Here is a 12535-nt window from a genome sequence, read left to right as displayed (position 1 = left end):
GAACATGCATGATGAAGCAGGCCAGGAACAGGAAGGAAAACTGAAGAGTGAAACCCCGTCTCAAGGAGACAAGGACAATTCAACTCCACCATATTCCCTGTGGGACTGGTGGGCTCTGGACGCTAGATTTTCTAATGTTTCAATAGAACCCATAAATCCAAATTGTTATATTAAATTGTTCAGTACTTAAGTTATATTTTTTAAACCCAAATTACTGACCAACAAAAGCACATCTGTAGACCATGTTCAGTCAAAAGCCTTTAACCTTTGACTTACTAGCTGCCAGTGGGCTTCTGCTCATAAAAATGTTACATTATTAATAATAATACTATTAATTAATTGTTTATTATTAATAATATTAGCGACGTACACCTTTAGAGCAGTGAGTAGCAGCAAGGAGACAGAGTTGTCAAGGATGTTGATTTTAGTGCTTAATACAATACCAGAGGCTATTTAGTGCCATGTTTTTTAACTGGGTCATCGCCATTGTCTCAAAATATTGATTTTATTTTAGGCACTTTGATTTTAAAAAGCACACACATAGAACTTCCAGAACACATATGCTGATACTAGAACAATCAGTATCTTTTAATTCTCTAAAGATGAATTATAAGGAGGTTTGATTGAATGGAATGTTTCAGCTGGCGTCATCTACAAGTGTGATCCAAATGCCTTTTAAGCATCTCTCACGTGGTGTGCTTTCACTTCACAGCATATACCGCTTGTTCTCAGCAGACCGGAAGCGAGTTGAAACTGCTTTAGAGGCTTGTAGTCTTCCATCTTCAAGGGTGAGCATGTTGCCTTCCTAAAACTAGCACTGCTAAATAGCCCTGAATAATCATACTAAAATATATCTTGCCCCACTATTATCCAAACATTTTTAAAACTAAGAAGTACATAGGACTTATTTGTTAATATGTACAATATACGGGGTCACTGTATTAGTTTCTTTCACTCCCATAACTCCAACATTTTCAATAAGAAAGACCCTTTGCAAGTTGAAAAAAATAAATAAATAACCAATTAATACAAAAAAAGTACTGGTCAAAAAATATTAACATTACTAAGAATTTAAGCTTCTTATTAATTATAAATCCTTTCTTGATGTCCGTTGAGATATTAGCTAATGATTATAGATTATGATTAGTAGTATTTTAAAATATTAATTTCATCTTATCCCCCTTTTTAAATGTCTAGGGCTAATATTTTTAAGTTAATAAGCAATTAGAATGGTAGTACATTTTATAAATAAATATATTTATGTACATTGCAGGGTGGTTCTCAAAAGGCTTTTGCAAGAGGAGTACAGGATCAAAACAGTTTGAAAATTGCCTACTTTGCTCCTATGGTAGTCAAGTAGATGAGAGGATAAGCTTGTAAGATGCTTTTTTTTTTTTTTCTCCCAATACATTTGAGGCACTTAATATACGTTAACCACTTAAAATAAAGTAATTTGCCTTCATATCAATGCATTTCTACATACCTGGCTCTAATTATCGTTGTTTCTGGGATAGCTGGGTCTGTTGCATAAAACCTTTTCATTGTGCTATATGCAGAATACTCCTTTCTATTATGAATTATTTTTATCCCAGTATCTAAGCAACAAGTAAGCAAGAATAACACTTATACCCAAAGAAGAACCTTTGAGTCTCTTGAAACATTCTGGCAGTGTTGAAGTTGCACTGAATGAAGTTGAGAAGCCATTCTTAAATGTATGGTTAAGTTATGAAAAGTACTGAGAGCTGTTGCATCAGTTACATCAGCCAATTCTTGTGAATATTTTTCAGAAAAATGAAGTTTATTAACGACTTTGGTCGGTTACAGAAAAGAAAAAAAAAGTCACTCTCCGCTATCAGTTTCTTGCTATTTGTGGAAAAAGCTGCTGTTGCTGCAAACACTGGGCAGAGCTGTGGAAAGGCCCCCAAACATTTAACCTTCACTTTAATAAAGCAAAAGAAAATGATCAAACTTGTTTATTATTGCTCTTTCATTTGATGCTTTAGAGCAGGAAAGATATAACTATTAAGGTCTTGTCCTTGACTCAACAAATATTTTTTTATTTGACTTATTTTTTTTCTTTTTTTTAATTGAAATACAGTTGACTCACAATGTGTTAATTTCTGTTGTACAGCAAAGTGATTCAGTTATATATATATATATGTATATATATGTGTATATATATACATTCTTTTTCATATTTTTTTCATTATGATTTATCACAGGATATTGAATATAGTTCCCTGTGCTATACAGTAAGACCTTGTTGCTTATTTATCCTATATATAATATTGTAGTTTGCATCTGCTAATTCCAAACTCTCAGTCCATCCCTCCCCCACCACCTTTCCTCTTTGGTAACCATAGTTTGTTTTCTATGTCTCTGAGTCTGTTTCTGTTTCATACATAAGTTCATTTGTGTCATATTTTAGATTCCACATATAAGTGATATCATATGGTATTTGTTTTTCTATTTCTGACTTACTTCACTTAGTATGATAATCTTAAGTCCATCCATGTTGCTGCAAATGGCATTGTTTTGTTCTTTTTTATGGCTGAGTAGTGTTCCATTATGTATATATGTACCACATCTTCTTTATCCGTTCAGACTTGACAGATATCGCTTGAGCTCTTACTATGTGCCCTCCATCACTGAGAATATGGTAGTGAGCAAAATGAAGTTCCAGTCCCAGGATTCAAGGACCATATACTCTCTGGAGGTGCTAGTCAAACACTTTGACTGATGTGTGTAAATTGGGGGGGAATGCCATAAACAAAAGGAATGGAGCACTGCCACTGAAAATAAGGGAAGTTCATTCCAGAAAAAGAAAACAATGTGTGCAAAACCCTGAGGCTGGAAAAAATTTACTGGTTTGAGTAACTGAAAAAAGACCACTGCATTTAAGCATGAAAAGAAAGTGTGAGACATGAATTTAGAAAGACATGCAAAGAATTTTTTTCCTCTGCAGTTGCTCCTGAATTGACCTTTACTGGATAACATCTTGTGAAAAAAAAAATCAAAAATGTTAACTTATTACTATAAAACTAGCTAAGGGAAAGAAGGAATAGAAAAATGAAGCTGAATAGAAAATCAAATCCATCAATCAATTCTCTGTAAATAGCAATTTTCTAAACAATTGGATTCTGACAATTCAGTCGATAAATGCAGATTGAGTTTTTACAATCCACTATGTCTATTATAGGTTCACACTTTCAATCCAATGTCAACTGGAGACATTTTTAAAGGAAAATGAGTTTCAAATAACAGGAGTTATGTTTAAATTGAAAAAAATATTTATCTTTAGTAAATTAAATGTTATGACAATTTTCTGAAAACAGATTGGAGACTTTTTAAAAATATAATCAACTTCCATCATAAAGTTTTGAAAGCTCATTATTCACAGTAAAGTATACTTTAGTTGGAGGACTCGTAGAATTACAATGCTGTAAAAAGATCTAAAAAACAAAGTCAGTTTCAGAGCTAGGAAATAAATGCTTCCTTGAACTGACTATATTTTAAATCCTTGTTGTAAGTTCATATCTACAGAACAGTGGCCCTAGAAAATATCCACTAATTAGCAAAGATATACTGACAAGAGGTGTTTTAAACACTCCACAGAAGAAAAGGTTACGTAAATGGTAGACGGTAGTACATATCTGGGAGCCTTATATAGCCAGTGGTTGTTCAAACTAGATTTAATTGTGTTCTGTAAATAGACACATTACCAGAAATACTGTGGATATCCTGTTGAGATTTTTTAAACATTATCTTTGTGCACATTGTTAGGGATAATTAATGCACTTGAACTTGTATCCTGACCAACATGATCCATTGAAATAGCACATTCCTTAAAGGGTACTCCTTTAGAGATTTCAAATGCTTCGTAAAGTTACCTTAATTGTTAAAAAGTAGTACTGTATCTAAAAAGAGAGACAAAGTAATTACTGTCTTCTTTAATAATCCAAACGTATTTTCCAGTGAGAGGTTTGAAGACTTTTCCATATTCAGAAAACTACTACTTTACTCACAAACTTTCTGAGAAGAGAAAATAGTGTGTTTGCACCAAATTCCCTTTGATTTAAGGCTTTAATAACTTGAAAAAAAAAGATCACTGACATTTGAAATCATATTATAGTCTTGGCATAGCACTGATCTTTTAATGAAGAAGATAAGAATAAATCCATATTTTTTTTATAAAATAAAGCTTACTATAGTTATCAACATACATGTAATACCAAAGAAAACAGCGATTATTCTGGATTTAAAGAATTCCATAAATTTTACTAAAGAATACTATGAACAAAATTTACAAAAGAACTTCTCCCAGGATAACTGTAATAGGTTGCCTTTCTCCTATGCCTTATACCCAGAATGTAAATTAGAAATTATAGTTATTCATTCAGCTGTGATTCTTAAAATCACTAATATCACAATTCCATTTTAGAACCACATTATGTATTCAGTTCATTATCAGTAGTTTACTTGTAATTATTTTGTGTACTCTCTGGCTGTCTCAACTTTTGATTTATAACTTTAGGACAAAAATACTGAAAATAGGTTGAAATCCTGAATTTACCGGAAAATAATTCATTGATTTGTGAAGATAAAATCTGTATGTGGACTCCTTATTCATTAAAGTCCACTGAATTAAATTAATATGTTTTTGAATAACATTTCTGAATGTTAAGTACCTGTTCATTATAGAATTGTTTTTTAAATCTACAAATGTATAAAGAAGAAAATACAAACAGTATCCAAAAACTGATATGCAATTTAGTTTTCTGGATTGCAGTGTGAGTTGAGGAATCAAGCGACCTTACTTCAAGACATAGCAACCGCCCCCCCCCCCCCAATTTGTTGCCTTAGACAAGTTTTGTAAGCTCCCATCTCTTCAGTGTATGTATCTGTAAAAGGGGTCCCTAACCATGCCAACCTCATAGAGTTGACATGGGATTAACTGAAAACATTCAAGTAAAGCTCATAGAATTATATGCTTGACATACAGTAAGTGCTCAATAAATATTAATTCCTATTATCCTCTGAGTATTTTTACATATGCATATATATATATGAGTTTTTTCTCTTTTTTTATTTTCAATTTGGCATGTGGATATGTCATAACCTGGTCTTTGGAATCTGGAAATGTAAATGCCACCAGTACTATCTCAAGTTTTTTGTTTAATCTTTTCTCTTTTGAGATTCTTTGTATACAAGCATGGAATTGAAGCAACTATGTTTTTAAAGTATGGAAATTCTTTGTAGTTTCTGGAATAAATGGGCCTGATTCTGACTGTATTGGTCTTCTTAGTTCTCCCTCAAAAAGTTTAGATAACAATGGCAACAAATAATCACTGACCATCTGTTTTGTATTGGAGCCATGATGTGGTGAACCAAGTCCTGGACTACGAGACAGAAGACCTAAGGTCTTGTCCCATACCCAGGTTCACCCAACAGACATTGATTAGGTGCATATTATATGCCAGGCATCATTCTTGGGACACAAAGGAATTAAATAAGAGATAGTCACTTTGCTCTAAAACACGCAGTCTAGTAGATCATCAGAAATATAAAAAATAAAGGAAAAATTGTGTGATGGATCCTCGAAGGAAAGTATATAAAGGTGGATTATGGACACAAAAAGAGAATGTGTCATCTCTACCTGGTTTGGTAAGGAAGGGTTCACAGAAGAGTATTTGAACTTTGGGTACAATCTTAAGGGTATTGGACTTTAAGTTTCCTCTTGCTTAAACAGGACAATGAATCTATTCTATCCACTTCACCAAATCATGAGGTCCAGGAAAAGAAAATAGGTGAATGACCTTTGTGAATTTCAGCCTTATTTAAAATATACAGAATTGGTAATTGCCTGTAGCTTTTCCCTAAGTATCTCCCCCATACTCTTTCACTTGAGTTTTCAGTGGTGCACATTTTAACTTTTTTCTCCAAAATATATTTTCTCCCATTTTCACCCACTGACCCTAAAGGGTATCTTCATCAGTCAAGTTGGGCAAGAGAAAAATGAAGCTGTATTGAAATGCTGTCCATTTTCTATGTGCTAACATCCAACTGGTAATAAAAATAATACTGTATTTATTCAGCTTATTTCATCAATATGTCCTCTCTAATAGGAAGTTCTAATTCATAGCTGGTAAGTAAACATGGTTAGTTTTAGTAAAGCATATTGCTCTATGAAATTATGTTCAACTAAAGCAAATGGCTTTAGTTGAATCTGATGTTCTGTGGGAAGCATACTTGCTGTCAACTTCCACTTTTGTCATAACTTACACTCATTCATTTAGTAAATATTTATTGTGGACCTGCTATATGTTACAGATTGAGCAGTTAACAAGCAACACACAAGTCCTAGCTTGTGTTGATCTGCAGGTTAGCAAGTAATACAGAGAACTGTACAGCTGGGAGTACAAAACAGTTAAATAAGTACTGAAATATGAGATAAGTGTGGTGTGATGGTAGCACAGAATGGAAGACAAAACCTGGTCTCAGAGGAAGAGATTTTAAGCTAAGACAAGAAGGGAGAAAAAAAAAGAAATCAGTAAGAAAAGGAAAACAATGATTGATATCCTTAGACAAAATCTGTTTATTTGTATGCTGAGGGGAGGGGGAGGTAGAGTGAGCTCTAAATAGTAACTAAACAGTAAGGAGAGTGGGAGAACAAATTTGGGGTTCATCAAATCCAATAAAGTCTGATGCTTGAGTTGGCCGACAGAGCCACTGAGTATTTCCTTGAGATTTGTTTTAAAATCCTCTTCCCTGTATCTCTCAGCCAAAGAGTAGGAGAGAGGCTCATTTCTGGCTATTTTAAAAACTACTTAAAAGAGACATGGGAGTCTAACTCCGAGAGAGGGTGGCACTAAAAAAAGTGTGCATTGTCCAGCCAAAAGGTTTTCTTTCATTTTGTATCAATAAATTAAATGGAATTTTGGAAACCTGTTTATAGGTTATACTTGTCCCCATCTTTTGAGTGGCAAAACACCATGAAACAATTTATGGGAATTTCCCATTGTTCTAGGAATTGGCCACTTGTGCTCATGATTTCAGAGTTGGTGTCCAGGTAACTGAACTTAATGGTGTAATGCATCTTGCTATATATAAATGACACATGTGTTGTTTGGTTGTCTCAAAATGCTGTTTTGCAAAATGGATTTTTTTTTCTGCCCTATAAATTGATTTAGTAAAGAAAATATTATTTTATTCGTTCATTTCTCAAATATGGGACTCCTGCTGTTTGCCAAGTGGTGAGCTAAGTTTTCTTATCTGTTAACAAGCAATGTAGTCTCAGACCATAATTCAGACAATAATTTTTAGATATTTCTGTAAAGGTACATTTCCAAAAATAAGAATACGGTAAAAGGAAGGGTGTTTTCTTTGGTTTAAGGACTTGAAAATAATCATATAAACACATACCTGAAAAAGGAAAAACGACATGAAGAATGTCCTTCCTGTTAACAAAGGCTTGAATACATGCTTCCGGTTTCCATGGCAGCCCGACTAAACAGAAAAATAAGTCATAGAAGTCACTTTTTATATCAATGACTTGCTTTCCAAACAATAGGAAACAAGAGGAATCAGTGAGAAATAATGACCGATGTCCTACTTATGAAAAGTGTTTTGCAACTTATCAGATTACTTAAACCAGAAAGAACGTTGTTTGAAAAAAAGACACAAAATTGGGATTTTATCTTTTCATTTTGAAAATGTCTTTCTACAGGTTCTTTACTTTAAAAAAAAATACATTCATTCAAAAGTCTGCTAAACATCACATAAACAATGTGAATGTGCTTCATGCCACTGATCTGTACACTTAAAAATGGTGAAATGCTATATTTATTTTCTGTATATTTTATCACAATTAAAAATGAGATTAAAGTCACCAAAAACAGCAACCTAAAAAAAAAAAAAAAATCTGCTGAACAGACCCTGTTTTCTCTAGATCTAACCTTATTTATTTATTTATTTTTAACATCTTTATTGGGGTATAATTGCTTTACAATGGCGTGTTAGTTTCTGCTTTATAACAAAGTGAATCAGTTATACATATACATATGTTCCCATATCTCTTCCCTCTTGTGTCTCCCTCCCTCCCACCCTCCCTATCCCACCCCTCCAGGCGGTCACAAAGCACCAAGCCGATATCCATGTGCCATGCGGCTGCTTCCCACTAGCTATCTACCTTACGTTTATTAGTGTATATATGTCCATGCCTCTCTCTCGCCCTGTCACAGCTCACCCTTCCCCCTCCCCATATCCTCAAGTCCGTTCTCCAGTAGGTCTGTGTCTTTATTCCTGTCTTACCCCTAGGTTCTTCATGACATTTTTTTTTCTTAAATTCCATATATATATGTGTTAGCATACGGTATTTGCCTTTCTCTTTCTGACTTACTTCACTCTGTATGACAGACTCTAGGTCTATCCACCTCATTACAAATAGCTCAATTTCTTTTCTTTTTATGGCTGAGTAATATTCCAACCTAAGTGCCCATCATCGGATGAATGGATAAAGAAGATGTGACACATATATACAATGGAATATTACTCAGCCATAACCTTATTTATTGAATGTACTTCAGAAATTGCCTTAACATCCCTTTAGAAGGAGAAAACTCTTAAGCTTAAAATATAATGAAAAAACAGAAAATAAGTCTTTTGATACCTCAAAGCCAGTGTTCAAGTGAACTCCACCACTGGCCTCATAGATGTTTTCTGAATGTTCACCCTGGCCTCCTATTGATCTTATGGAAAAACCCCGAATGAACTTTTTGGCCAACCCAATAAAAGAAAGAAAAGAGGAAGGAGGGAGGGAGGGAAGAGAGAGAGACAAAACTGGGAGGATGAAAGATAACAAAGAAAAAGACCATTTACTGACCCTCTTGTTTTATTCCCCAGAATGATTTGATACCTCAAGAAGATTTCACTCCAGAAGTGTACAGAGTTTTCCTGAACAACCTTTGTCCTCGACCTGAAATTGATAACATCTTTTCTGAATTGTAAGGGAACACATTTTAACTCGTTTTGTTCTGCCTTGGCGATGGTACTCAGGGTGCTAGCTAGGGCAGGATTTTGAGCAGTAGAGGGAGATGGCAGAACCTGTTTGTACACGATAAATAATAGCAGTGATTCTGTGTAATTTGATGGAGACAATCACGCATTCCTACCCCTGATGTTCAACCACTTTTTTTTTAATTAATTAATTTATTTGTTTTTATTTTTGCCTGCATTGGGTCTTCATTGCTGTGCACAGGCTTTCTCTAGTTGCAGCGAGCAGCGGCTACTCTTCGTTGAGGTGCGCAGGCTTCTCATTGCGGTGGCTTCTCTTGTTGCAGAGCACAGGCTCTAGGCGCGTGGGCTTCAGTAGCTGTGGCACGCAGCCTCAGTAGTTGTGGTTTGTGGGCTCTAGAGGGCAGGCTCAGTATTTGTAGCCCACGGGCTTAATTGTTCCACGGCATGTGGGATCGAACCCGTGTCCCCTGCATTGGCAGGCGGATTCTTAACCACTGCGCTACCAGGGAAGCCCTCAACCACCACTTTTAATGAGTGAAGTTGGCTATGATTTGTTGCAGGGTGTCTGTGTTTTAGAATTCTCAGGGGGCTCTGTGTAGTTTGAAGATTATGGCTAGAACAGAGAAGCATCTAGGCTTACTTTGTGGAGATAGACTATTGTAGAAAGAATGCTGACCTGGGAACCTGTCATATTACCTCTTTGCATCACATTAATGAAATGAGAAGTTTGGATTACTAAGAACCTTAGTAGCTGAAAATTATCTTGCTTTTATGTTAGAAATCATATAGGCATTACGTTTTTAAAAATGAATGGAAAAAAAAAGAAAAACACATCAAAACACCAAGGCAAATATGGGGAAGTAGCAATTTATCAATACCTTTCTTGATATACCGAAATCTATGTGGTGACAGATCAATCCAAAACTGACAGACTAAATAAAGATTTCTTTATATGAAAAACAAGCAAACAGCACTGCTGAGAATGATATCAGATGTACTCACTTTGTCATGTTCATTGCCATCGGCTATTGATTGAACATCTGCAATATCTGTACTATTGAACTTGTCTTTGGGTTGTCAACTGGATTGAAATGGGAAGTTTGAATCACACTATATTGTAGAGTTATAGACTCTTGCTGAAACATAATTTTAATGAAAAGAAAAATGTGCCCAAACATATTGGGTATTTTTAATAATGAGAAATAAATACATGTTTAGATGATTAAGCGGGATATGAGAATTTGATGACTAAACCAGAAGTTAAGCATCATAATCAAAAAACAACCCATACTCTGTGTTCCATTTAGAGTGGTACATCTTCACACACAAGATACAGTATTTCCCTATTGTGGTTTTCTTATGCATCTGGTATAGTTCAAGGGCATTGGGATTTGGTGGCAGTGATTGCAAAAGGTTGTGATGGAGCAACACAATGTTTTTAGGGCAAGATAGGAATTCCAGTATAGCATGCTCTTGCCAGGTATGGCAGGAGTTTGTTTCCACATAGCTAAATGCAAATATATGAATGAGACTTGGTGGAAAAACCTTCTAATTTCCTTGTTTTTAATTGTTTTTAGTGGTGCCAAAAGCAAACCATACCTTACAGTTGATCAGATGATGGATTTTATCAACCTCAAGCAGCGAGATCCCAGGCTAAATGAAATTCTTTACCCACCTTTAAAGCAAGAGCAAGTCCAGGTGTTGATTGAGAAGTATGAACCCAACATCAGTCTTGCCAGAAAAGGTCAGTCCACTTTTTCCCACACCAGAGCAAAGCTCAGGTTCTAATTGTGAGTGGGCCACTCTTGGTAGTCATGGACATCAAGGATTATTCAGGAGGGTTTCCCACATTTATATGCCTGCTTTTCTTTCTGACTTAAATCACTGGTGGTTTAATCAGAAGATTTTTTTAGAGTTTGGTATGTGATGTTTTTGTTGTTGTTATGTATATGTGTGTGTGTGTGTGTGTGTGTGTATGTGTGTGTAACATTGTTTTTTAAATGTCTAATCATTTGTTTTGTTTTAAATTTTCCCAGTGACTGAAGGCATCTTTTTTTCAGACAGGAAATTCATTATCTTAAATGTTGCCCTTTTGGGTCTGTTTCTAGCTCTGTGACATGACCCGTAGATTTTTCTAAATCTCTAAAATTCAATATTCAGTCCATTAGACCCTTATCTTATAGTAGTTTATAGTTTACACTACTGATGAATTTTTCCGCTTGAAAAGATATTTTAAACTTTGGTCTTCTGTGTTAAAAAAAAAATTAGTGTTTGTAGGAAAAAAAAAACAAAACTGGTATCAGAAAGACAACACTAAGATGCCTGAAAGTTATTGAGAAATTTATATTTTTGATTCTGGAGAAATGATTTGCCAAAATAAGATCATGAAAATTCAGTTGCCAGGAGTTTTCAACTATATGTGGCATCATGGTCTCTAAACTGGATCATCCTTTACCACTAAGACCAAGTCTCATCTGGATTGAAATTCCTTCACTGAGAATATTAGTGTGTTATTATTGATGTTGTTGTAAATTGACTAGATATTCCATAGGGAGGAAAATAAAGTGCAATTAACCAATAATTAAGAAATAAATTGCATGTTAATATGCAAGTAATTTATAAGTAACAAATAGCTCTGGCAAGCTTGTGGTCATTAATAAGATGGTTATCTTAAAACTATCCTCTAAATGAAAAATGAGAGTATTTATTAAATATCAAAGTAAAATCTTATCACTAATTCTATCTTACATGTTATTAGTTGGGAATTTATAGATGAATTATTTTAGTTTTTAGTTTTATCATTTTACATATTTTAGTTTTAGTCTTAGTTTCTTCATCAGGCACTTTGCCTTTGTTGTTGTCATCATTCTTACTGTTGCGGAGGTCAAAGGAAACAACTGACCCAATAGTACATGTCGGCGTTGCCAGGCCTGCCCCTCCAACCCCCTCAGATCTGACTCTCTTTCTTCCCTGGTGTCACAGAGATGGGATTTCTCCTTTCATTAAACCAGAAGAACTCCTTGGAGGTTTCTCACAGATAGCTTGACAGTTCCCTTCTGAAATCCAAACTTCGTCAAAAATAACTAACACAGTGTTTTAACAATTCTGACAAGACTTCTAAAAGCAGTTAGCCCATGACACCAGGAAAACAAAAAGCTTTTGTGAAACCAATGAGGCACTTCAGAACCTAAACTTTGCCCTTTTCTCCTTCCTTCATACCACTTTGCTGGTGGTCCAGGCTTCATCTAGTGTGTGATGCCCCCATACATCATACTCTGATGACTTGGAAAAAGTAGAGGATACAAAGGAAAATACTACAATAGGTTATTGTAAAACTCTATCATCCTGGAAGAACTGATTTTGATTCTAATGGAATTAAGACTAAATCTCTTAACATTTGCATGAGTATTTAGTTCCATCTTATAGCTGTACTAGGTGTGAATTCCATAATCATGCAGACATGTAAAATTCAGATATATTTAAAAAATAGCAACTTGATTTATTTTTCTACAACTTAATA

General features: G+C 34.7%; 1 protein-coding gene across 3 annotated transcripts in view; it reads left to right on the top strand.

Moving 5' to 3' along the window:
* Nucleotides 1-12535, top strand: part of PLCB1 (phospholipase C beta 1) — a 691592-nt gene that overhangs the window by 482831 nt on the left and 196226 nt on the right. For all 3 annotated transcript variants that reach the window (XM_067707502.1, XM_067707500.1, XM_067707501.1), the window contains exons 7-9: nt 713-788; nt 8902-9002; nt 10593-10759. In XM_067707502.1, coding sequence (XP_067563603.1) covers nt 713-788; nt 8902-9002; nt 10593-10759 — 344 coding nt within the window. The remainder of the gene's footprint in view (nt 1-712; nt 789-8901; nt 9003-10592; nt 10760-12535) is intronic.

This window comes from Pseudorca crassidens, chromosome 15, assembly GCF_039906515.1.
Source record: "Pseudorca crassidens isolate mPseCra1 chromosome 15, mPseCra1.hap1, whole genome shotgun sequence".
Classification (NCBI taxonomy): Eukaryota; Metazoa; Chordata; class Mammalia; order Artiodactyla; family Delphinidae; genus Pseudorca; species Pseudorca crassidens.
This window is presented reverse-complemented; position numbering and strand designations above follow the sequence as displayed.